This window comes from Armigeres subalbatus, chromosome 3 (genome assembly GCF_024139115.2).
Source record: "Armigeres subalbatus isolate Guangzhou_Male chromosome 3, GZ_Asu_2, whole genome shotgun sequence".
Taxonomy (NCBI): Eukaryota; Metazoa; Arthropoda; class Insecta; order Diptera; family Culicidae; genus Armigeres; species Armigeres subalbatus.
In genome coordinates this window covers 650,519-677,304 of record NC_085141.1, presented here as the reverse complement: position 1 = coordinate 677,304, position 26,786 = coordinate 650,519, and the positions used below count along the sequence as shown (strand labels likewise).

The 26,786-nt window shown below is 37.0% G+C and overlaps 1 protein-coding gene across 7 annotated transcripts in view; it reads left to right on the top strand.

Moving 5' to 3' along the window:
- LOC134220505 (voltage-dependent T-type calcium channel subunit alpha-1G) overlaps window positions 1–26,786 on the top strand; it is a 68,061-nt gene that overhangs the window by 6,561 nt on the left and 34,714 nt on the right. For 2 of the 7 annotated variants that reach the window (XM_062699572.1, XM_062699573.1), the window contains exons 3-15: window positions 2,486–2,595; window positions 2,662–2,893; window positions 3,920–4,091; window positions 4,717–4,776; window positions 11,572–11,693; window positions 11,759–11,913; window positions 11,976–12,068; window positions 12,447–12,688; window positions 13,956–14,310; window positions 14,364–14,540; window positions 15,348–16,051; window positions 16,114–16,317; window positions 20,558–20,723. In XM_062699572.1, the coding sequence (XP_062555556.1) occupies window positions 2,486–2,595; window positions 2,662–2,893; window positions 3,920–4,091; window positions 4,717–4,776; window positions 11,572–11,693; window positions 11,759–11,913; window positions 11,976–12,068; window positions 12,447–12,688; window positions 13,956–14,310; window positions 14,364–14,540; window positions 15,348–16,051; window positions 16,114–16,317; window positions 20,558–20,723 (2,792 nt within the window). Of the gene's footprint in view, window positions 1–2,485; window positions 2,596–2,661; window positions 2,894–3,919; window positions 4,092–4,716; window positions 4,777–9,927; window positions 9,961–11,571; window positions 11,694–11,758; window positions 11,914–11,975; window positions 12,069–12,446; window positions 12,689–13,955; window positions 14,311–14,363; window positions 14,541–15,347; window positions 16,052–16,113; window positions 16,318–16,622; window positions 16,747–20,557; window positions 20,724–26,786 lie in introns of those variants that run through there. The other 5 variants (XM_062699578.1, XM_062699574.1, XM_062699576.1 and 2 more) reach the window with 5 other exon arrangements.

The window sequence follows — 26,786 nt, the reverse complement described above, 5'->3', positions numbered from 1 at the left end:
ATCGACGTCAGGACATATCGTGGCGCTAACATCGACTCTGACCACTGTCTGGTGATGGTTAAACTGCGCCCAAAACTATCCGTCATCAACAATGTTCGGTACCGACGACCGCCGCGGTACGACCTAGAGCGACTGAAGCAACCTGATGTCGCCACTGCATACGCGCAGCATCTCGAGGCAGCGTTGCCGGAAGAGGGTGAGCTCGATGGGGCCCCTCTTGAGGACTGCTGGAATACAGTCAAAGCAGCCATTAACGACGCAGCGGAGAACAACGTCGGGTATGTGGGACGAAGTCGACGAAACGATTGGTTCGACGAAGAATGCAGACAGATTCTGGAGCAGAAGGACGCAGCACGGGCGGTCGCGCTGCAGCAAGGTACCCGGCAGAACGTGGAACGTTATAGACGGAAGCGGAGACAGCAGACCCGCCTTTTTCAGGAGAAGAAACGCCGCCTGGAAGAAGCGGAGTGTGAGGAGATGGAACAGCTGTGCCGTTCTCAAGATACACGCAAGTTCTATCAGAAGCTCAATGCATCCCGCAAAGGCTTCGTGCCGCGAGCCGAAATGTGCCGGGATAAGGATGGGAGCATCTTGACGGACGAACGTGTGATGATCGAAAGGTGGAAGCAGCACTACGAGGAACATCTGAATGGCGCTGAGAGTACAGGCAGTGAAAGTCAAGGCAGCGGAGGAGATGACTACGTCAGTTCAGTGGACGTAGGGAAGGGAAGTTAAGGAAGCCATCCAACAGCTAAAGACCAATAAAGCAGCTGGTAAGGATGGTATCGGAGCTGAGCTCATCAATATGGCCCCGGTGCTGGCCACTTGCCTGCACAAACTGATAGTCAGAATCTGGGAAACCGAACAGCTTCCGGAGGAGTGGAAGGAAGGGGTTATATGCCCCATCTACAAGAAAGGCGGCAAACTGGAGTGTGAGAACTATCGAGCGATCACCATCCTTAATGCCGCCTACAAAGTGATATCCCAGATCATCTTCCGTCGTCTGTCACCATTAGTGAACGAGTTCGTGGGAAGTTATCAAGCCGGCTTCGTTGACGGCCGCTCGACAACGGACCAGATCTTTACTGTACGGCAAATCCTCCAAAAATGCCGTGAATACCAGGTCCCAACGCACCATCTGTTCGTTGATTTCAAGGCGGCATACGACAGTATAGACCGCGTAGAGCTATGGAAAATTATGGACGAGAACAGCTTCCCTGGGAAGCTTACCAGACTGATCAAAGCAACGGTGGATGGTGTGCAAAACTGTGTGAAGATTTCGGGCGAACACTCCAGTTCGTTCGAATCGCGCCGGGGACTTAATCAAGGTGATGGACTTTCGTGCCTGTTGTTCAACATTGCGCTAGAAGGTGTCATGCGGAGAGCCAGTGTAACAGCCGGGGTACGATTTTCAACAGATCCAGTCAATTTATTTGCTTCGCGGATGACATGGACATTGTCGGCCGAACATTTGCAAAGGTGGCAGAACTGTACACCCGCCTGAAACGTGAAGCAACAAAAGTTGGACTGGTGGTGAATGCGTCAAAGACAAAGTACATGCTTGTCGGCGGAACCGAGCGCGACAGCGCCCGCCTGGGAAGCAGTGTTACGATAGACAGGGATACCTTCGAGGTGGTCGAGGAATTCGTCTACCTCGGATCCTTGCTAACGGCTGACAACAACGTTAGTCGTGAAATACGAAGGCGCATCATCTGTTGAAGTCGGGCCGCCTAATACGGGCTCCAGAAGAAACTGCGGTCGAAAAAGATTCGCCACCGCACCAAATGTGTCATGTACAAGACGCTTATAAGACCGGTTGTCCTCTACGGACATGAAACATGGACAATGCTCGAGGAGGACTTGCAAGCACTTGGAGTATTCGAGAGACGGGTGCTTAGGACCATCTTTGGCGGTGTGCAAGAAGACGGTGTGTGGCGGCGAAGAATGAACCATGAGCTCGCCCAGCTCTACGGCGAACCCAGTATTCAGAAGGTAGCTAAAGCCGGAAGGGTACGATGGGCAGGACATGTTGCAAGAATGCCGGACAGCAACCCTGCAAAGATGGTGTTCGCTTCCGATCCGGCAGGTACGAGACGGCGTGGAGCGCAGCGAGCGAGATGGGCAGACCAGGTGCAAAACGACTTGGCGAGCGTGGGGCGTATCCGAGGATGGAGAGATGCGGCCTCGAACCGTGCATTGTGGCGTCAAATTGTTGATTCAGTGTTATCTGTTTAGATGTTAACTAAATAAATGAAAATGAACTAATTAATTTTGGGCGAGACGAAGTTCGACGGGTCTGTCAGTAACTTATAAGAATATACTGACTTATCTTTGAGATTAATAAAACAGAATTTTCAGGAAACATTTGGAACGAAAAAATGATCTTTCGCTCATATTGCAAAAGCCTTGTGTGTAATTTAAACTCGCCTCAATAAAAGGGAAAAAATGGTTATTTTCCTAATTATCCTTAACCTGATGTATACATGGTTTGAACGAGTCTCTATGCTGGTTATCCTGCTAAACTGTGTGACGCTGGGAATGTATCAACCATGCGTAGATGATGCCTGTGTAACAAATCGTTGTAAGATATTACAGGTAAGAGCAGCTTCAATGCCAAATGCTTCAATAATTGACTTATTTTTTTTTTTCTAAATATTCTAGATATTCGATGATATCATATTCGCCTTCTTTTCCCTCGAAATGACAATCAAAATCGTAGCGATGGGCGCATGGGGGAAAGGAACCTATCTGGCTGATTCCTGGAACAGGCTGGATTTCTTCATTGTTTTGGCTGGAGCTTTGGAATACTGTCTTCAAGTGGAAAACTTGAATTTAACTGCTATTAGAACTATCCGTGTACTTAGGCCATTGCGGGCAATCAATCGAATACCGAGTGAGTATCCTCCTACAATCATGAGTCGCACACAACCATTAATCGCATTGGTAAAGAAAGAGCTCCAGCTGGCAAAATAGTATTCTGTCTTAGAAAAAGTACTGCTTTTATTGAAGTAGGGCGCTGCATTGAACATCATAGAAAACAACGTTGAAAACGAGTTTCATATTATTTTGAAATTTTGTTCATTTTTTAAATCTGCACCATTGGGCGCCCTCAAATATTTTGGCTCCGAGCCCCCACCATTCTTGTAGACAATCATAAAAAATGCACTTTAATTGTATCTATGCCTGTAGCAAATAGTACTCTAACGATGAATTCGCAAACTACGCTCCGTAAAATAAAAATTTTACCCATTAGTATGGGCTAGTAAATGGATTCTAAAAAGCATAAATATTATATTTTAATTAGGCCGTTACAAGTATTTTTATAAAAATATGTTCTGGTGCTCGTCGAAAATTAAAAAAAAATTAACAATTTAATCAAATCCGGAATCTCAACAAAATTGTTAAAAGATGTTTTGTCACTTTTGGTTTTTGTAATATATGCTACCGTAATGTATTGTATCAAGATTTTTTGATCAAGGGGGAGGAATAATTTTATGAAAATATTTGCATCTGCTTTACTGAATAATTTTGAAGCCTATTATAATAATAATAATAATAATAATATCAAAAGTAAATTTTAAACAGTAGGGTAATGAACACCCACCATTTGTCTAGTCCGATTATATATGACGATTCCAAATTTTAAAGATTTTTAGTTCAGACAACCGCGTTATAACATTTTGTACGAATTATCGACAACCCGAGTAGCACATTTGCCATTGACATGTTTCTCAAATCTATTCAAGGTAATTTTCAGATGTATTAATCGCTGGAACCAGATCCGTCAAAATTATGCTACTAAGAAATGTGATATGACAAATCACAAACCCATAATATAAACTTAGTATAAACATCGACTAAGTGCAACGCGACAATTTTTGGCATAGCTAACTAATGCTTTCATTCTATTGTTCTGCAGGTATGCGAATACTTGTCATGCTATTGCTAGACACCTTGCCTATGCTCGGTAATGTATTGCTATTGTGTTTTTTCGTATTCTTCATCTTTGGGATAGTGGGTGTACAGCTGTGGGAGGGTATCTTGCGCCAGCGCTGTGTCATAAAGCTTCCAGATAATGTATCGGCCCCAGAGTAAGTAGAGCACATGTATTGTTTTCCTCCCTAGAACGTTAGTCGATGTTTTTATTTCCTTTTCTGGTTCAGAACTGTACATTTTTGCTTCCACAAAAAAATCTATATTCCATATAAACAGAATGAATCTGAATTTTTGAAATGTATAATAGGTTTGTTCATTATATACTATGCTTGTTTCCCTTGTTTGAGTATACGATAAAGATCTACATTCGTGGTATTGTAGATAGAATAACTATGCGCTTCGTCTTCATTCAACTACACTGAAATTTAGAGATTCCACCGGGTAGAGACAAGTAGCAACTCAAAACCATTAAATTTTTGCCATAAATAATTGTTCAAACTCAAAAATCCAGATTTTACTGCATGATTACTTTTAAATCATGTATAGTATTGTAATCAGAAATCTTAGTTCAAATAGATAGCTAGTTTGAGCTAATTATGCAGGATTAACAGGTTTGAAAATCGTGTATGCAAATGAGAAGAATATGATAAGAGTTTTTGAGTATTTGATTAGTGGTTTAAAGTTAGCTATTTTTCATGCTTGAAATATTCTGCGCTGAAAGTCTTATCTTTTCATTATTAAATTTTGTACATAGTTTGTATTCTTGAAATTTCTTTGTAGCACATTTACACAACGTAACCTTTACTATAGAATTGAGACCCAAAGTGAAAGGAGATCTGAGTAACGATTTGTTTCTTGCCTAATAGATCTGACAAAAGCTTAGTTAATTAATTTAATAAGTCTTTATTAACCAATGCAGTGAATGATGCTTAACTAATAGTATTCGTTAACGATCGGGCATCCTTTTCTATCACTTCATAATATTCACTTTATCAACTCGCACTGTTATTGATAGCAACATAGTAACTGTTAAAATGTTGTAAGTTCAAAAAAGAGGTTCTCTTGGTTCACCCTCTCTTAGCTTGCCTAGTTTGACAATTTTTTTGGATTTCTGCCAAGAGGTCTGAAGTAATCGCTTTTCAGTGATGGAAATCTAATCCCTCCGAGCGGGAAGAAGACAAATTAATACTCGCGAACACAGCAAGTTCTTCGTACCCGCGAACACGAGTTCACGAGAGGAGGACCATTTGGACAGTACCCCCATTCCCGTCTTCAACGCTTATTATTCGGAATTATTTCAACCAAATCACTTGGCTTTCAGCACATGATTAGTATCCAAGATTTTGTAGCATGTATAGATGGGCAATCCGCCATTGGTAGCAACCGCTGCACTAGGCACGGTGCCCCCGGATCAGAGAAACTACTGGTATGACGGCGAATGTGAGCAGTTAGTGGAAGAGAAGAATGCAGCATGGGCGAGATTGCTGCAACACCGCACGAGGGCGAACGAGGCACGATATAAACAGGCGCGGAACAGACAAAACTCGATTTTCCGGAGGAAAAAGCGCCAGCAGGAAGATCGAGACCGCGAAGAAACGGAGCAACTGTACCGCGCTAATAACACACGAAAGTTCTATGAGAAGTTAAACCGTTCACGTAAGGGCCACGTACCACAGCCTGATATGTGTAAGGACATAAACGGGAACCTTCTTACGAACAAGCGTGAGGTGATCCAAAGGTGGCGGCAGCACTACGAAGAGCACCTGAATGGCGATGTGGCAGACGAAGATGGCGGTATGGTGATGGACCTGGGAGAACGCGCGCAGGACATAATTCTACCGGCTCCGGATTTCCAGGAAATCCAGGAGGAGATTGGCCGGCTGAAGAACAACAAAGCCCCTGGGGTTGACCAACTACCAGGAGAGCTATTTAAACACGGTGGTGAGGCACTGGCTAGAGCGCTGCACTGGGTCATTACCAAGATTTGGGAGGAGGAAGTTTTGCCGCAGGAGTGGATGGAAGGTGTCGTGTGTCCCATCTACAAAAAGGGCGATAAGCTGGATTGTAGCAACTACCGCGCAATCACATTTCTGAACGCCGCCTACAAGGTACTCTCCCAAATTTTATGCCGTCGACTAGCACCAACTGCAAGGGAGTTCGTGGGGCAGTACCAGGCGGGTTTTATGGGCGAACGCTTCACCACGGACCAGGTGTTCGCCATTCGCCAAGTACTGCAAAAATGCCGCGAATACAACGTGCCCACACATCATCTGTTCATCGACTTCAAAGCCGCATATGATACAATCGATCGGGACCAGCTATGGCAGCTAATGCACGAACACGGTTTTCCGGATAAACTGACACGATTGATCAAAGCGACGATGGATCGGGTGATGTGCGTAGTTCGAGTTTCAGGGGCATTCTCGAGTCCCTTCGAAACCCGCAGAGGGTTACGGCAAGGTGATGGTCTTTCGTGTTTGCTATTCAACATCGCTTTGGAAGGGGTAATACGAAGAGCAGGGATTAACACGAGTGGTACAATTTTCAATAAGTCCGTCCAGCTATTTGGTTTCGCCGACGACATAGATATTATGGCACGTAACTTTGAGAAGATGGAGGAAGCCTTCATCAGACTGAAGAGGGAAGCTAAGCGGATCGGACTAGTCATCAACACGTCGAAGACGAAGTACATGATAGGCAGAGGTTCAAGGGAAGACAATGTGAGCCACCCACCGCGAGTTTGCATCGGTGGTGACGAAATCGAGGTGGTAGAAGAATTTGTGTACTTGGGCTCACTGGTGACTGCCGAAAATGACACCAGCAGAGAAATTCGGAGACGCATAGTGGCTGGAAATCGTACGTACTTTGGACTCCGCAAGACGCTCCGATCGAATAGAGTTCGCCGCCGTACCAAACTGACAATCTACAAAACGCTAATTAGACCGGTAGTCCTCTACGGACACGAGACCTGGACGATGCTCGTGGAGGACCAACGCGCACTGGGACCATCCATCCATCCCAACCATCCATCCATCCATCGTTCACACCGCGAAAATCGGACGACTGCGATGGGCCGGGCACGTAGTCAGAATGTCGGACAGTAACCCGGTGAAAATGGTTCTCGACAACGATCCGACGGGCACAAGAAGGCGAGGTGCGCAGCGGGAAAGGTGGATCGATCAGGTGGAAGATGACTTGCGGACCCTCCGTAGACTGCGTGGTAGGCGACGTGTAGCCATGGACCGAGCCGAATGGAGAAGACTCTTAAATACCGCACAGGCCACTTCGGCCTTAGTCTGAATAAATAAATAAATAAATAGATGGGCAAAACGGATCACATTGTTGAGCGAATCAGATCTGGGTCATTCAGTCTCCGGATCTTTCATACGGAACGGATCTTTGGAGCAAAACTTAAGGAACAGGGTCCGTAATGTTAACTCAATCTCAGAAGCACAGGATGCTCTCTCACGAACATTTTCGGGGAGAAATCCCTTTTCGGGAAAGAAAAACAGCCTGGAGAGTGATTTTTCGCTCACTTCGATTGCCGCCAAACGTTGGTTTGCTCTTTTTCTTTTATATTCTCGTGAAAAGTGACTGAGTGGTAAAAGTGAGTGTCCTTGTACGATCAAAATATCACAAGTCAGTCGAAAAGCCGCTTGGTGCGGTTTGGCTGAACCCCGACCATTTGAAAGTCTGACTGAATTTTCCCTATAGCAGACCCCGATGTGCTTTACTACAGGTGTGGCCCAAACCCTCAAGTAGTATTTGTTCAACGAAAATTCGCTCTTTTGAGAGAGAAACTCTCAGCTGGGTTGCCGAAGATGGCCGAAAGCAACCGAATGTGACGTCACGTCTGGCATACTCAGTACAATTTTTATAACAGACGTGACGTTTCACTCCGCCTGCCCACTGTGGGTGGCATTGTTTACATTATTTTTCCGACTACTACAGACTTAGAGGACTTTGGCCCACACCTTTACTGAAGCACATCGAGTAGACCCCCTGTGGTCTCCAGATATCCTTTCGAGCAAAGGCGTAGAATTGCCAGTTCCTTGTTAGTTAGTTCGATTCTCGGTCCTGTCTTGTTTTCGGGTGGGAAACATTCTTTACTCTATGTTTACATACTAATTTCCAATGCATGTAATCAAATTATCAGTTAAGTTAGGTTATCCCGATGGAATTTCATAGAAAAATGCAAATATGGGAGGAGGGTTCACTAGATAATTAGCTTATCTGGTGAGCTGTTTCTTTGAAAAAGTGAGCTACGAATCATTCACTCGCTTCAAAGATCTGGATCTTTTCAACGGTTACGGATCTGAACGCCATATTTAGTAGCATTTGGTTGGAACGTGGGTGAGTAATAAACGTTGGGGACATTGATGGGGGTGCTATCTAATTGGTCCTTCTTCCTATGCTGCGTTAGTGGTAGTGGTCTAATAAGTGTAGACGTGTGGCAATTATTTCCAACCCTGATATGTCATTATTGCAAGAGAAAGTAAGCAAAGAGAGCCACACTTCATCCTCTTAGTTCTCTTTTTTTAAACGTGCAATATATTTAAAGAACATGCAAGAATTGTATGACCCAATCAATGAGTAGCAATATTTTTATAATATTTCTTGGAAAACAAATTAAATTAAATATAGACAGCCGTGACAAAAAACTTTTTTTTGCAAAGTTGCTTAATTTGGCATGATTCGATGATTTTAAAATTTTGAATTGAAATCTTATTTTAGAAGAAACGCAACCATCGTGTAAAAATGATCGACTGAATATTGTTGTTTTACGCATACTTGTTCCAAATTCAATTAAAAACAAATGCCAGGACTTTTAGAAACAATTCATCACTAGACTATTCAGATTTTTTAAATATACTAATGTTCCTTTCTCAAATAGAATTCATGAAACTCATTATTGAAAATTAAATGATTGTTTGTTGTTTTTAACGCAAATCACTACCGCTATGTACCGTAGGGTATCGAAATCCGTATTATACTATATGTATGTGAAATACTTTATTATTCCGTTAATGTTTTCTACGATCGATATATGTTTCTCCACGCGATTGAAGTGGTTGGATCGAAGTGCAATCGTTCATAATGAAGAGGCTAGGTTTAAAAGATCGAAGCAGAAATTATTATTCCATTAAATGCACCAGGAAAGAGCCAAATTTACACAACGTTCCAAATTAGAAGTTAAACAACGGATCAAACAGACTTGATGTAGTTTTTAATGATTTTCCAAACAAAGTTGAGTATCTTTAAGAGTTATCGAAAAATATACATCAATATTATGGACAATTATGCGTAAACACAAAAGTGGTAGCTAAAAAAGTAGTGACACACCTTCAGTTCATAAGTAACACGGTTTCAATTGCTAGAAAAAAAGTGAATATTTCGAAGTGTTTTATTGATACCGCTAGAGGCTCAAATATAATTAGTTATATGTCATGTTATTGTTTAACTAAAAATTATTTAAATGTCGAAATTCTTATTACTCAATTGTAAACTCAGCGACATTCTGTACCGCTATTTCTTGACAATTAGAAAGAAAAAAACTACCCAATCACTACAAATCATTAGGCTGTTTTCCAGACAACACAAAAAAGGCATCCATGAACAAATGAATATTATTCAACATGGAACACGTACAGCACATACTAATCAATTACAGAAAGCCATATTCGATGTGAAACTTGTTGAACCTTACGATTTGATCGATGACGAGCTTTCCTTTTCAATGTAAAGAAAGCATAACTTCAAAACGGCCATTTAATGGGAGGACTTTACTTTGGTTATTTAAATACTTTTGATTTGAAGAATATTCTATTCTTTTATTGATCAAAAGCTTCGCTGTAACGTTACGTAAACATTACTTACTTTATTCAGTTTTTATTTCTATTCGTAACTGTTATCTGGATCGAAAAAAAGTAATAGTACTACTCAAATTCACCAAACAATCCCAATAATTGCCGTCTATTGCAGGATAATTCCAGATGAATACAGAGTCCGAGTTCGTGTTAATTCGTAAGAATTCAATATTACATTCGTCGGTGACATTTTTCTTGTAACAGTGTCTTCTTAGATACAATGTTTAGATGTGTTCTACCAACTATCATAATTCTTTTTCGTACGTCTTCAGACCATCTATAAAGTAGTTTTTTAAATTCAAATTCAACGCATTCAACTAGTGTAGAAACAGTAAATGTCGTATTGTTGTGAACGAATTTTAGTTGTTTCTATTGTATCAACCATCAGGCATAATTCGAACCTTGACTGTTATTTTTTATTTTGTTTACATTTTTGTTTCTCATGAGGATTTGGTCCGCTATGTATTTTGAAGGTACAACAAGGATGGCTCACGCATGGTAACACTTTCAGGAAACACTGTCAATTCATATTTCAAACTTCCAAATAGCTTCAACTCGATATTATTTAAAATACATATACTTTAGTACACTTCTGAATAAGTTACTTATATTTGTTTGAGTGAGAAAATTATGTAAGATTAAGAAAAAAAATCAATTCTGCGAGTTATACTTCATGCAATGGCAGTTTTTGTTAGATCTGGTTGATGTGCTTACCTAGGCTCAACGAAAATCATCGTGTGCTTCAGAGTCACGATCAGTAGAGACTATCATCAGCATCATACAGCTTCTATCTAAAATACAAGAAAGGCAAAAAAGAACACTAATTCACATTATCACTGTTAACCAGATTTCTATTTCGTCGATACATAAGATTCATATTTTAGTTGTATCGATTTACTACTGTATGTACAAAGCTTCATTAGAATTATTCAACATATGTACTATGTTAAATTTTTATGATCAGGCAAAGGTTGATTTATTTGTAATCCTTGTGATACTTTCTCACGGTCTGATCATTCTGATTCTGATACTTCTTAATTTAATCACCGGATGTTATTCTATACCATAAACAAAAAGTCTTACTTTCCGAATTTGATAGAAATTTTATGAAAAACGTAGTTGATTGTATATAGAAAACTTTTTCTCCATTTACTCAACTCCTGAAAATTGGTCTTCGATATTCCGCATTTCAATAGAAACGAAAATACTTAACACACCGCTGAAAACTTTGGAGTAAATGTTTTTGGAACTTGTTTAGACAAATGTCTGCACCTGTCATGAGACGAATCGAATTCTGCTTTACAAATTAATGTTGGCGAGGGAGCGTTTACTAGAACTAGATAATGGTGAAGGAATGTTTTCACTGAGACTAAATTTTCAAATAGATAATTTTATGTAAAATTTTGTTTAAATTATTTTCAATTACGTGATATAGTTGTTTTTTTTTCGTCAAGTTTATTAACTGCAATGTGTTCTTGTCAGAGTATACTAAATATCTTATTAATACATCCTTACACTCTAATACGGTGTTCATTATTTCTAAAACTAGACTTATTTTATTGGAAACTGAATTCCTGTAAAACTTTTGCTGGTATACGACTAGCTACAGCTGAAACTAACCGCTTCAGATCTGGAATGTCCATACTATTACATTTACTATCTACCATTTAGACTAAACCTCAATTGCATGGCAGAACAATTTTTGCCTTAGTGTTTAGGTGTGTAATAAAGGGATAGAACATTGAGCTCATGATTTATTTATCAACAGCATATCATTTTATTACGAGTTTTCGAAGGAACAAGACTACATCTGCTCGAAGCCCGACGACTCTGGTATGCATCTGTGCAACAACCTTCCACCATATAGGATAGGACCACTTGTTTGCAATGGTGAAAATCGAACATCCCAGTTAATTCCATTTCCACTTGATAGCAACATATGCTTTCTTTTACAGCCTCTGCCATGCCATTTTCAAACAATATACCTTCGTCAAGATCTTGTGTTAATTGGAATCAGTATTACACCAATTGTACGCAGCTAGGAAACAATCCATTCCAAGGAACGATCTCCTTCGACAACATTGGACTGGCCTGGGTTGCTATATTTTTGGTACTTTTGGGCACTTTGAAATTGATTTTATTGTGGAAATATCATGCGTTCTTCTTTGGTAGGTTATTTCACTGGAAGGCTGGACTGACATAATGTACTATGTTCAAGATGCTCACAGTTTTTGGGATTGGATATATTTCGTTTTGCTAATTGTGGTAAGTGATTAAATAACATTTTGTTATATACTCAATTGCAACTTCTCCAAAGTGAATGAATTCAATAATATTAGTTTAATTGATAAATCCCTTTTGAGACTTTTAGATTAAGCCCGCAGTACACTGTTTGTCGTGTTGACAAATATTTGTCAAGTTTATCCGGACATCCATCAGACTGATTGGAAATCGACTTGGATTTCAGGCTGACTAGACAAATATTTGTCATTATGACAAACAGTGTACTGAGGGCTTTAGTGTTTTTTGCTCAGACAAATGAATGAAATAGAAATGCCACAAATTGAAAGCTTTCCAAATTACTAAATATTAAAACCCAGATTAAATTGGAACGATAGGCAAACACAAAAATCTCTCTTTCAGATTGGATCATTCTTCATGATAAACCTCTGCCTAGTCGTAATTGCAACACAATTTTCCGAAACCAAAAAACGTGAAATGGAGCGTATGCGCCAGGAAAGAGCCAGATTTACATCAACGTCCACTTTGGCATCCAGTACGAATAACTCCGAACCGACAACTTGCTACGCAGAAATCGTCAAATACATTGCCCATCTGTATCGGAGACTAAAGCGCCGCATCATTAAGAAGTTACGACAGTATAAGTATGAATGTCTCGTTGTTATTACATTTCTCGCACTTTCCTGACCTATCCATAGCATGACTAATTTGATCTCGTAGCTCAGTCAGTGACTGTTCGATTTAGTATGAAGCGTATTTACTAAAACACAGTTTTATCAAAAACTATAAAGGCATTTAAATCATTACATTCATAAACATGCGACGAAAATAGATCTACATAATAACTGGTCGCAGTGGCAAACCCGAAAAAGAATTAAAACAAAAATGCGACTAAAACAATCATCAATTTTCATTTTTACACATCGTAGCAAATTGATATTAACATTGGATGAACCAGATTAAACCCATACTTTAGGCGCAGTCCATTAATAATTCCGTTGCTTGCAATAAGCTTTAAGATCATAGATTAAAGTATATTTAAAGTGAGAATTATGTGCTTACTTGCCGTAATCTAAAAAACCTAAAATATGTCATTACTATAGTTTGACATTTATAATTGACAATGAAGTAAAAAAAAATCGACAAAAGCGAAGATTTTTCCATCTAGCGGTATTGATACTAGACTTGATAAAAAAAACCCAACCAGAGAGGTGAATGACAAATTTCAATACAACTCTGCATAAAAACCTTACAGAAACTGTAATAATAATTTGGCATATACATTTTTGGAAGATTTTAATACAATCGTTGTATTGAATTTTACAGTTTTGTATTATTTTAATACGGTAACTGCATAAAAATATTTATTTATTGTATTAAAATGTTGCAGTTGCTTTAATTCTATTAAGATCTGTTTTTTTTTTGTGTGAGAGAAGACAAACATGAGAAGGGTCTAATCCAACGTTTATGGGTCACATCATCTGTGTACAATGCTTAACATCACAAACTAACACCCAACACTCATTCATCGTAGTAACGTTGAGAAGCGTATGCAAACAGATAGACCATGCAGAAGATGGTTGGGTTTAAATCCCTATCCGGCCTTATTAGCATTCGCGGAAAAATCTTATTATTTATCTCCCTTATCAATAACTCATAAACTGATTCAAAAACTCTACCAGAAATAGATCAGCTATAATGTGTTTCGATCTGCTACGTTATTATTCTCATTAATAGTTATTAGATATTTCGTCATTCTGGTTTGTGTTAAAGCATGCAAGTTACATTCAAATATTTCATCAAAAAAGCTAATTTCTGACAACCGTTGTTCCTCAACCTCTGATTCGCACTTTTCGATTGACAAAATGGGCCGGCTCACCGCAACATTCACATTAAACCATTTATTTCCAGATATCAATACCAACATCGGAAAGAAGGATTGTTACCCCATACTCCGGAAACCCTAACATTGTCTCCAAACAAAATTAAAGCTCACCATCCCAAATGTCCGAAACTGAATTCATTGGCCACCACTGCTGTTCAAAAAAACAATCAAGATTCAAATACTTCTTGTGCCATAATTCCAAGGCTGCCAAGAAGCTCACCCTGCACTGTTGGAACTGACAAGCAAATGTCGTCACCCGACGTATCGGAAATGGTTTCCGTTGAAAACATCAAAAATAACGCTCTTAATAACTGCTCAAATTATGTGAACCCTGATGAAAAGCAGAAAATTGTTTTACTGAAGATCCCTAATAGTGAAAACGTATGTACGCGCCACAAATTGATTAGTTTCTATCTAAATAACAATACTTTCAGAATCAGTCATCTTCGAATTCCTTGAGTCCAACGTCCTCAGGTAGAAGAAGATCATCTGTTATGTTTAATGAATATGTTATACATCATACGCCTCCAACTATTCCAGCACCAACCACAGATAAAAATGTATATTGCTTGGAAAAAATGACCCAAACTAGCGATAGTGGAATTTGGCAGGTGACTTAAAAAAGATTTTGATTTGCATGTTCATAGATTAGTGCTAATTAAAATTATTGTTTTCTATTTTCAAATTTGACCTCCCTAGCAACAATTTTGTTTCTGTAGCAATTATTACCATAATTAGGTATACAACACTGCAATAAAACCAGTATGAAATTATAATGCTAGAGTAAATGATCCAATAGTGGAGGAACTAAGCACGTTCCAACATTTATTGTGTCCTAAAATGACAACTCCAATTATTGGTACATTGTTCCAATAGTTGCGGATTTTTTTTTAATTCGTGTTGCGAATCCCATTGTTTTCTAACGGGACTCACAACTATAAGAACACTACAACAACTATTGGAGAACAGGTATTTTGTAAGGTATTTTGAAGCTATTAATGCTGTTTTCACTTGGTATGTATTTTGACATATCAATTTATTATTGGGTTGCTGTGTTTGTTTTTTTTTTCCGCATTCTGTATTACCGCAACTATACAAACACCCTTGACTTTCGGATCATTTGCCCTATTGGAGCAAGAAATAGATTTTATTATGAAAATATTTTTTTTGTTACACATGTGTCAGAAAATCAAAAATGCAGCGTCTCAGACATATTGTACGTTTCAGCGTTCTATGGAATCATTTCCGTTGTAAAACAAATAACTAATATTTTATATTTAGATTTTTATTAAAGAGATGTTGTACGAAGATAGTTCAGTGGATTGAATTAAATTTAATAATATTAAATTCCAAACAATCTATTGTTACTCTAGTAGAGTCAAGTTCTATAAAAATAGTGACTAAACCATACATTCCAGGTCAGCCTACCACAATCCATCCAAACCATGGCAACGGTTTTCAACGACTACTCAGAACTGTGCATGACGGACGCTATGACATGCCAAGAGCTGCTAGCGTTTTCGGTTGCTTTCTCGGCGGCTTTACCGACCGGACACACTACGCTGGAATCATTCTATTCGACTCTAACTAGAAATCGAACAGGCCAAAGCAATAACAAAAATTCGTCAATTACAAACTTACGTGGATACAGCGCAGAAAACGTTTCCCAGAAATCTCCACCGAATGTAGCAAGAAACTTGTCGCAAAATGTATCCAATATCAATAACATTAACAATGAGGAATTCGCCTGTTGCTACGATCTTTACCAAAACATTGGATTAGAAGAGCCTAAGCCAAAGCGCTCAAGACCTTTCAGATGTGTGACTGGAACCTACAAGGCGGTCAGGAGATTTCTGCACTGCATCAGGGTATACATCAAACGATTGGTGGAACATAAATATTTTCAGCAAGGCATATTGCTGGCAATTTTAATTAACACACTATCAATGGGCATCGAATACCACAATCAACCAGAAGAGCTGACGGCCATTGTGGAGACAAGTAATATAGCTTTCTCTGCCATATTCGCTGTTGAAATGGTACTAAAAGTGATTGCAGAGGGACCATTTGGTTATGTTGCAAACGGTTTCAACGTTTTCGATGGAGTCATTGTTATACTGAGGTGAGCAAACTCTGGAGGAATCAAACAGAATCGAATCATTATGCTATATTTTCTCATTACAGTGTTGTAGAACTTGGCCAGGCATACCTAGGCGAAGGTCAAGGTAGTTCAGGGTTGAGTGTGCTACGGACATTTCGTCTGCTTCGCATCTTAAAGTTAGTACGTTTCATGCCGAACCTTCGACGCCAACTGTTTGTAATGTTAAGAACTATGGACAATGTCGCCATCTTCTTCTCCCTACTGATATTGTTCATATTCATATTCAGGTAAGATTGCATTGTGTACCGATATCAACGAAACATATTAAATACCGTACTAAAACAAAACCAGATAAATAGAATCCTAATATTTAGAAACACTTAACAAACACGATAACATGAAAGAAGAAATTACAAACATTTAGCTTCAAACTTCACTGGAAAATTAACACATCAAAACATGCAATTGGTAGATGTTCAAGCATTTTAATATACCATCAATTCCAAACGCCCAAGCAACATAATTTCCACGACTGTCTATTCCAATTGACAACAAATTTTCAAACAAAACATCTCTATCAATATTTTCTAAGTATCCTTGGAATGAACCTATTTGGCTGCAAATTCTGCGAACAAAATGACGCGGCCAATGGTGAAGTCGAGTGTGATAGGAAAAATTTTGACAGCTTATTATGGGCCTTGGTGACAGTTTTTCAGGTACAACAATTGACGTTTCCAACTCTAATTTGATATGTTTCGCTTCCATTGTACATGCTCATGTATTATATAACAATTCCTATTGAAATGCACCAGTTCAATTTCAACAATTTCATGGTTGAAAAGTTATGTTAAACTCCAGTCATTTACAGTATGCCACCACCTTGATTTGTTGCATTATTTTATGTTGTCTACCCGATCGAAATTGTAGCCATACAAATTTAACAAAATTTGAATTCATTCTCGCATAGAAAGGTTGCGTTTTATACAATGTGTGACGTTTGAAAACACATATTCATACTTCTTGTGTTTTGTAATGGTTTAATCCTTAGTTCGACGTGCTTGTTTCCCTTATCATTATTTATTCTTGATTATTTATGGTTGTTTGTTATATTGAACATATGGGAAATGCTTCGTTACTGTCACGTTTTATTTTTAATGTTTACCTGACTAAAATGAATGGGAGCGCATACGTATGACATATGATTGCAAAATTGGCTTCTCAAAAATTAAACTTTATTTACTGTTTACTAATATCTTCATGAATTCGCTATTCAATTCTTATATAATAAGGTTTCAAATTTAAATATTTTCTGAAGGTAAGTTATGGAAACGGCTACCGTTAACCGGTGTAATTCTTGTTTTACAAAATGCTCAATTGTACTTCAAAGCAACGTTGAATTATAAAACCACTATGACAACTTTCACAGGACAAAATACATTGATACTAACAGTAACAAATAAAACAAGGGAAGCAAACAAGCTTTTCCTAATTAGAAAAACGTCACAAATAATCCTATCGTCAATGAATGGTTTTTAATATGTCTGCGAAAGTAAAAATGCCCATAAACCAAGTATATAATTGGTAAACCATACCTGCCCTATTATACCCAACATAAGTGATATATTTGATGCATTTATCATAAAATCAAATATTGCAGTTCCACAGTACTGTTTTTTAACTATGTTAGTTGAGAAATTTTACGAAGGTTTGGCCTATTAAATTTTGAAAACAACTACTTTGTTCTGTTTTATGTTTTAATTTAATATTACGGCTCTTTTTGGGCTTCTTTCTATTTGGGTAACCTATTATGGAAAAACTAAGCGTCATGCCTAAGCCACAACATTTTTTCAAAGGTTACTGAATATGCTATCTTGTTTTTAAGTAGGCAAATAGCTGAAGAACATTGTTACGGTATTGCGTTAACTCATTATAAGAAAAGTAATGCCAAAGACAAATAAGGCTTCGACAATGGTTGTTACAGCTAAGAAATGTTATGATTATATACTTGGATCGAACAACTGTTTTCTTATAAAAGATTCTTTATCCTGAATCGATTATTTTCGTACTATTACAACAATAATTTTTTAACCTAGTATACGATAGGAATCCAATAAAGATTTTTTTTTTTAATATTTATTAAAACTTTATTTTATTTTAAATTTTTCCATTTCAGCGAAGCGTTTGTCAGTCGAATTTTAACAAAATAATTTCCATCTCTTGGCAATGAAAAATCATTCTAGTTTGATCTCGATACAGGTCTATATGTTGGAAATTGTTGGTCCCCGTCTCAATATTTTTTCAAATTCGAAAACGATGATTTTGCTGAGTCATTTGAAAATCGATATAGAAGGGGTTTGTAAAATTGTTAGAAGATACAGCACTCTCCAGGAATTCTATTGCCCAACGCTCACATATCACAGCTAAGCTAAGCGCCGGGTTTGGCCATAGCTCTTAATTTAGCCAATTTTGCCAAAAATTTAAAAGCAAAAGTCTCCCAAACATCCTGGAACGGACCGAGAATTAAACTCATCATCGCCAGATAGGCAATCCTACGCCTTTGCTCGCAAGGCTAACTGGAGACCCAATGAACTACCAGAACTGTAAACAAAGTTATAATACAATCATTGGATTACTTACTTTATACCTTGTAATTTGGGAAATTTGTTATTCAAAAATCTACGGTCTTGCGTATTGGTTTACTAAATTCAAGCCTTTGAAAAAAAGACAAAAGCACGTGGTTTCAATGAGGCTATGAGGCTCTGTTATACACAGATAAAAAAATGATTTTTTTTCTGTGTTCCGAAATTTATCAAATAAGTCCAATCAAGGAGTGCATTCGAATTGTTTTTTTTTGGGTATTGAAATTATTACATATCTTAAATCTCGCTTAACTTTTCAAAAGGACCTAAGTAACATTTTTTTAATGATTTAATTTGAGTACTGCAATCAAAAGCTTTCATGTTGTTCTGTTGATTGCGCTATTCAAATTAATTCATGAAATAAATGTTACTTAGGTCCTTTTGAAAAGTTAAGCGAGAAATCTCGCTTAACTTTTCAAAAGGTCCTAAGTAACATTTTTTTCATGAATTAATTTAAGTACTGCAACCAAAAGCTTTTATGTTGTTCTATTGATTGCGCTATTCAAATTAATTCATGAAAAAAATGTTACTTAGGACCTTTTGAAAAGTTAAGCGAGAAATCTATTATAAAAACTGAGCCTGGATCCAAAACTTCATGAATTTCGGTTTTCGGAAACTAATTTGAATCAATTTCGAAAAAAAAAACTCAAAAATTTCGCGTGTTGAGCACCCTAACTTGATTTTTTTATGGGACGAGCTGTCAACCTATGTATGAGCTAACTGCCAAGCAGTCAAATTTCCAGAAAGTTTTAAAATAGATTTTAAACATCGAATTTAGGGTCTGTGAGTGGGAAAAAAATAAATAAAAATCAACATGTTTTTAAACCTAAAAACCCAATTGGAAACATATTCCTTGTCGTTATACGATTAACAATATAGATACATAGGAGTCCCAACAAATATGCGTATGACGGCAGTAGAGGGGGCAAAATCCAAATCCAAATTAGCATAACTTTGCTTAAAGAAATCCATTTTCGGTTAATCTGGAACCGTCAGACGCATAAATTCTTCTAGTGTCTTGTCATTATCCTAATTCTTAGATCGTTTCTTGGACACCAGAGATGCATACACTTTCTGCATAGTTCTTCCTGTCTTCAGAAAAGAGATGAATATCTTTCAATGAGATGAAAAAAGAATAAATTCGCTCCAAATGTAATATTTCATATATTGTTGTTTGCACCAAATGATCTTAATTCAAATTGTGAAAGAGAATTTGCCGATGCATCTCCAAGAGGCACTATGTTTTAATTCGGTTAGTTAGTTAGTTAGTTGCTATTAGAAATGAGCTTGGAAACTCCTAAAAAATAATGACTTAAACAAAAAAATCTTGCAATTATTGTATAAAATACAGATAATGTTTTAAAATAATACAGAAATGTGAGATTTCAATACAATGGTTGTATTAAAAATTTCGAAATTATATATGCCAAAATTGTATACAGTTTCTGTTATAAAATCTGCCATCCGCTAGTTGTGTATAGTGAAGGTAATCAAAACATAGGATTATTATTCAATAAGCGCATACTGATTCATGAAACAAGTTTACAGATTGCAAACATTGGAAAGTTTTTTTTCTCAAGGTATCAACATCCTTGCAGATTTAAAACGCGAGATTGTACAATATTTGGCTTTTCTTTTTCTAGAAACTTGATTTCTTGATTTCTAGAAAGTTTGACAATTTATAACCTCTTAACGAATGTTTCTAAAACAATTTAGAATAGATCTATATTCAACTAAATACAATCATGAGGAATTACTTAAATTCCATCTAATCTATTGACATTAAATACCACTACCATAAAAACCACCCATAAATTCATTATTTTACAACAACATAGAAACGTTTACACAATACATTCAGCATTATACATTCCAAAATAATTTATAGCATACTTGGCATGTACTTGTTTGGAGGTAAGTTTTGTAAATTTATCGATGAAACTGGACAAGAGAGGGAATGCACTTGTCCCGAAATAGTCTCCAAGCATCCTCTGTGTGAATGTGACCGTAAACATTTCAACAACATTCTATGGGCCACAGTGACGGTTTTCCAAGTAAGTATCGAATGACAAGCTCGTCCCATATCCGCGGCAACAATGTTTTAGGTGTAGTAAGTCGTCATTGCTGTGTCATTCTAATCAACTCAATCAATGTCACCAATATGCTATAAATTTGAGCAATACTGCTTTTGCATGACTATACACTTTGTGCATAAATTCGAACTGTAGTAATATTTGATTGACGTTTGAAGTTGCGTTTCTTTCTTTGGACACGATTGACTTACTTGTTATACATTTTTTTACATTTATCTTGCAATGGGGAAGGGCAAAGTTTGATTGCCATGGGTTTGGGGTCCTTATAACTCAACTTCATTTGATTAACAATATTTATCATTGTTTTCTGTAACTTCGATCATTTTTTTGTTTAAAACACTATTTTCTCACAGAATCAGTCTAATTTTGTTTTTGTCAAACGCTGTTTAAATCTATATTTTGAGAATTAGCTAAGCCTGTTCCAAGAAAATAAACATCTATTCACATGAAACCATTATAAACATGTCTTATGATCACCATTTTCGAAGTTAAAAATAATACAGCCAAAACTGTTGGATTTGCCATATTTTCCACATTAAACCCATTTAAAGTACATTAAACCCCAAAGGGAGCGTCCACAAATGTCGTATCTTTTTTGGGGAGAGGGAGTTTTTGCGATTTCGTGATGAAATGTGACGATTGGGGCAAAGTCTTTGATTTGAGGTAGGGGCTTATGCAATATTACGTAGCTTTTTACAAAAGCTGCCAAAACACTCAAAATTTTGATGTTATTTGATGCGTAGAGTTCATGCTCTGAAATGACGCTAGAGAGTCGCTTGGTTTTTTTTTTCATTTTTTTTTTTTTAGTAAAATTGAAAAAAAACCAAGCGACTCTCTAGCGTCATTTTAGAGCATGAACTCTACGCATCTCGGATCTGTTGATGTCCTAGAAGAAATTGAAAAGAGGTGAGCCATCCAGCCAAAAAGAAAAAAAAATCAAAAAAAGAATTTGCAACAGAGGCATTCCACGGGGGCATGTCAGTCGATCCTGAGCGACCATTTCGAAAATATTTGAAACTCTGCACAGTTTTTCAATTTCATCTAAATCGTCATTTTTCGATATCAAATCTTCATATTGAGTCACGACTAACTTTTCAAAAGGGTGTATGTGAAAATGGTTCAAAAATATTTAAAAAGCTGCACTGCAAAAACGGAATGTTCGATTGTTATGATTTTTTCAGCAAAGTTAGACAACTAAATGGTGATTCTTAAGAAAATGTGCACAGTAAAAAAAAAATTTTTTTGCCTTTAAAAATATCATTTTGTCACAAAAACTCAAATATCTCAAAACCCTATCTTTTTTCGAACGTAATTTTTTTAGGGAAAACGGTCCATTATATTAGCTATCTACCATAAAAATTTGGTGATGGTAAACAAAAGTTATGACATTTCAAACATTTCACAATTTTCACATTTAGTAAAAAAAACAATTTTTTTCTGTGTAAGTTATTTCGAGAATTGCAGTTTGATGCAGATTTTATTGTTAAGGGACGTGATTTAAACAAGTTGTTTTCATGATATTTTGATTTAATTATTCATAGCATCTATAAGAAACTTAGACACGATCCAGTGTTGTGATCAAAAGTATTGATAGTGTCATAATTTTCATTGCACGTGACTGGCGAAAAATTCTTTTAATAGTGTTGAAACCTGTTGATAATAACGTTGATAGAAACATATCAGAAATGTTATTTTTAAGACAAAAGCTGCAAAATCAAAGATTTATATACACGTGTACGTCTATAGTTTACCTGCAAAAATATACCTCTTAGAGAATAGACTTTATGATCGGGAGGAAACGAGTATCTTCAACAACAACAAATGCATGATAGGTACATACCATGACAATGCTCACGAAAAAGCAAAAAAATTACTACTACTAAGGTTGTTAAAGATCTTATAGTAATTTTTTTCTTCAGTCAAGCAAATGACACCAAACTAGTCAGTAAAAACTTAAAAGTGATTTTGTTTATTGAAATATTACGAACAACATGAGTAGCCGCTTTCTCAACTGTTGTAGGCCGTTTGATGGAAAAAAGTGTTCAAAAGAGTTACGAAATCTCACCGAAAGCACCATAGATAAACTGAAAGCGACTGGTTATGCTCCAATGTCCACATTGAATACAAATTTACGCATTTGCACGTCCTGCCGTCTAAACGTTGACAAAAGAGCAATCTGTATATCATCGGTTGAGCAGAGCGCAGGAAGTTCGAAAACGACAGCAACTGAGGAATTGCCAGATGTATCGACAACAACTGAGGAATTACCAGAAGTATTAAGGCTCCTCCAGACCTAAGCGATTTCATCGCCGCGACGGCGACAAGTAGTCGCCGCGATTCTATCGCTGGGTCGCTGCAGATAATGTTCTATTTACGCTTCCATACCAACGGCGACCGAATCGCTGTCGCCAAGCGATAGAATCGCGTCGCGACTGTCTTGTCGCGTGTGTTTGGGGGAACCTTTAAGTGCTGAGAGCCTTGCCACCGTACCATCAGCGAAATCTGTTTCAACAAATCAATCGGAAGATGAGTGTATCCAAAAGGTCAACATCGAACGCTTTAACGAGGGCATAGCTGGGATAAAAGTGACTCCGATTAAATGGAGTAAGATGGACTACGTTTATTACCCGGAGAAAAATACCGTGAAATAAACGAAGCTGTACGAAGAAACCTCTTCAAATTAGGACCTGATGATGTGGAAAATACAGACTACGATGAGGTAATTATAAATATGAAGGAAAGGTTCTCGAATGCAGCCACGACAAGGAAAGAAAATTTATTGATTTTGTCGATGCTGCCAAGTTCGTGGTCTATTCAGGATGCCATTGATGAGTTCAAAACCAATAGAAATACAGTAAAAGAGGCAAAACAATTGAAGAATAACTGTCTTTCAACCAAAAATACTAGGTCTAGTACTGCATTAACAGATGAGACAAAAGAAATAGTAGTTCAATATTTTGAAGATGATGAAGTAAGTCGAGCTATGCCTGGTCAAAAAGATTATGTATCAGTAAAAAAAGATGGAAAGCGTCGCAATCCAAAAACGATTAATGATGACGACTTTGAAAGAAGCGTACACACGCTTCAAGGAAATTCACGATAATATTAAAATAGGTTTTTCCTCATTTGCAAGCCTTCGGCCAAGGCAATGTAAGCTTCTTTCCAATTCAGGAACACATAATGTGTGTGTGTGCTCAACCCATGAGAATATTAATCTTATTTTACATAGTTTGAAAAGAATCAATTTAACAAAGGATATTAAAATGTTAACTGGTAGTCTTTTGTGTGAAAATACAACATCAAATTGCTATCTACGATCTTGTTCGGATTGTCCAGAATCTTCATCATTGGAAAATACTTTATTCGCTGAGTTTGAAGAAAAATATATTGATCAGTTATCATTTTAGCAATGGGTGACCACGGATAGGTGTGACATAGAAACTATTGTAAAACCTGTAGATGAGTTTGTGTCATATTTTTGCTTGAAATTAGAAAGTTTAATCCTTCACGATTTCATTAAAACAGAACAATCCAGCTTTTTAAAAAATACGAAAAATACATTACAAAATGGTGATTTTTAGTCATTTGTGATTTTTCTGAAAATTACAGCTTTGTATTGCAAGATGAAGTGCAGTCCCATCACTGGAACGTACAACAAGCTACAATTCATCCATTCGTTATTTATTTTAATGGAAGTACGCAAATTGAACACTTAAGTTTTATTATAATTTCCGAAGATTTAAGACACGATTCAGTATCCGTAAACTTGTTCATTGAAAAATGATTAACTTTTTACGCGTTGATAAGCATAAAGAAGTCAAAAGATATATTTCATGTCTGATGGAGCAGCGTCGCAGTACAAAAATCGTAAGAATTTTTCGAGCCTATGTCAATTTAAATCAATGTACGGAATTGATGCAGAATGGCATTTTTGCTACATCACATGGCAAAGGTCCTTGTGATGCTATTGGAGGAACAATAAAGCGCATGGCCACAAGAGCAAGTTTAGCCAAAGAACGTGAGCATCCAATTAAAACTGCGAAAGAACTTTTGATTGGGCAAATCGTAGAAAAGAAAAGATTTAACCAAATTATCATTTTGTTTTACTACTACTGAAGAGTACGAAATAAAGGCTTCAGAGCTCAGCGAGCAATTTAATAACGCGAAAACGATCCAAGGAACCCAAAAATTTCACTGTTTCATTCCATTGTCGGAAAATAAAATTAAAGCAAAACTATACTCAAACTGTGCTGATAATAATTCAAAAGTGTTCGATATTTTAAAAATTTGAATAAAAATAAATAAAAATAAGTATTAATAAACTGTTTTCATGATATCATAACCCATACCAAAATTCAAACCCAAAACTCTTAGAGTTTCTATAACAACATTGTGTAACTGCCACATTTAATTTAATACTTAGGATAATATTAATTCATTTTTATTTATTTATACATAAAATATTTATACATATAATATACATAATATCGATGAATACATAAATATGGAATATCATACAAACAACTTGTTTAACTCACGCAAGGCCCTTAACAATAAAATCAGCATCAAACTGCGATTCTTGAAAAAAAATACACGGAAATTTTTTTTGTTTACTATATGTGAAAATTGTGAAATGTTTGAAATGTCATAACTTTTTTGTTTATTAGTTTACCATCACCAAATATTTATGTTAGATAGCTAATATAATGGACTGTTTGCCCTAAATAATTACATTCGAAAAAAGATAGGGTTTTGAGATATTTGAGTTTGGTTGACAAAAATGATATTTTTAAAGGCAAAAAATTTTTTTTTTTACTGTGCACATTTTCTTAAGAATCACCATTTAGTTGTCTAACTTTGCTGAAAAAATCATAACAATCGAACATTCTGTTTTTGCTGTGCAGCTTTTTAAATATTTTTTAACCATTTTCACATACACCCTTTTGAAAAGTTAGTCGTGACTCAATTTGATATCGTGATTTGATATCGAAAAATGACGATTTAGATGAAATTGAAAAACTGTGCAAAGTTTTAACTCAATAGAAAATCATGAATTAAAAATTTTCTTAAATTTTGATGCTGTTGCTTGGAATCACTCAACACAAACTCTTGCCTCGTTGTGGAGTGAAGAGTGAACTGCTATTGGGCTTTGAATATATCGAGCCTGATCCTTGGCCTGATCAGTCATAATTGACAACTTTGATTGAAAATGATTTGAAGGCATATTTTTAGTAGTCAATACTTTCTACAAGTTGCAAAGTGCCTCTACGAAAAGGGTTACAAACCAGATCGTAGCAATCTTCTGAACGTTATACCTAGTCGCCACATTTCACAACGAATTCCTTTGTACTGTTTGTACCAGACAGATTTCGGATTAAAAGCCCAAAATCCGGAAGATCCTGGGAACAAGAACTTTACATCCTTATTTGTCACTAATTCACTGGATGTTACCAAAATTATTCCAAACACGATTCATATCGAAAACATCGAATTTATGCTCAGCTGTATTCAAATAAATCAAGAAGTGAACATGCAAGTTTTACTTTGCTTCGAATGTGATTCAGAAAGCACATTGCCAAATATATGTGACATGTACACTTCCCCCACTGTGTGTGGAAGCCAGACATAACATAACGGCAGGTATTTTCGTCTGTTCGTTATAGTCTCGAAAACCAATAAAAAAGACGCTTTTTTGTAAAACTCATACGTACCAAATCGTAAGCTCAGGAGAAACGTTCTGCTATAGTGGAGTTCTAGCAAATGTACGTTGCTTTCGTTGGTTTTAGCCCCTACGACGAAGGACGGAAATACCTGCCGTGTCCTAACTAACTAAATACTCATCCTACTCGGTTGGCATTGCACAAAACAATGCGTGTGAAAGAGTTGGTTTTGAAAACAGATTGCGGGGGTCGGCTATGTGCCTGGCGTTGGAAATTTGATCTCATCAGTAGCCTTCTGAGCTGCGGAGGACGACGGAGGTCCTTCGTAGCTTAGAAGGAAAAGCACCTGCATGGCGTACTGGTT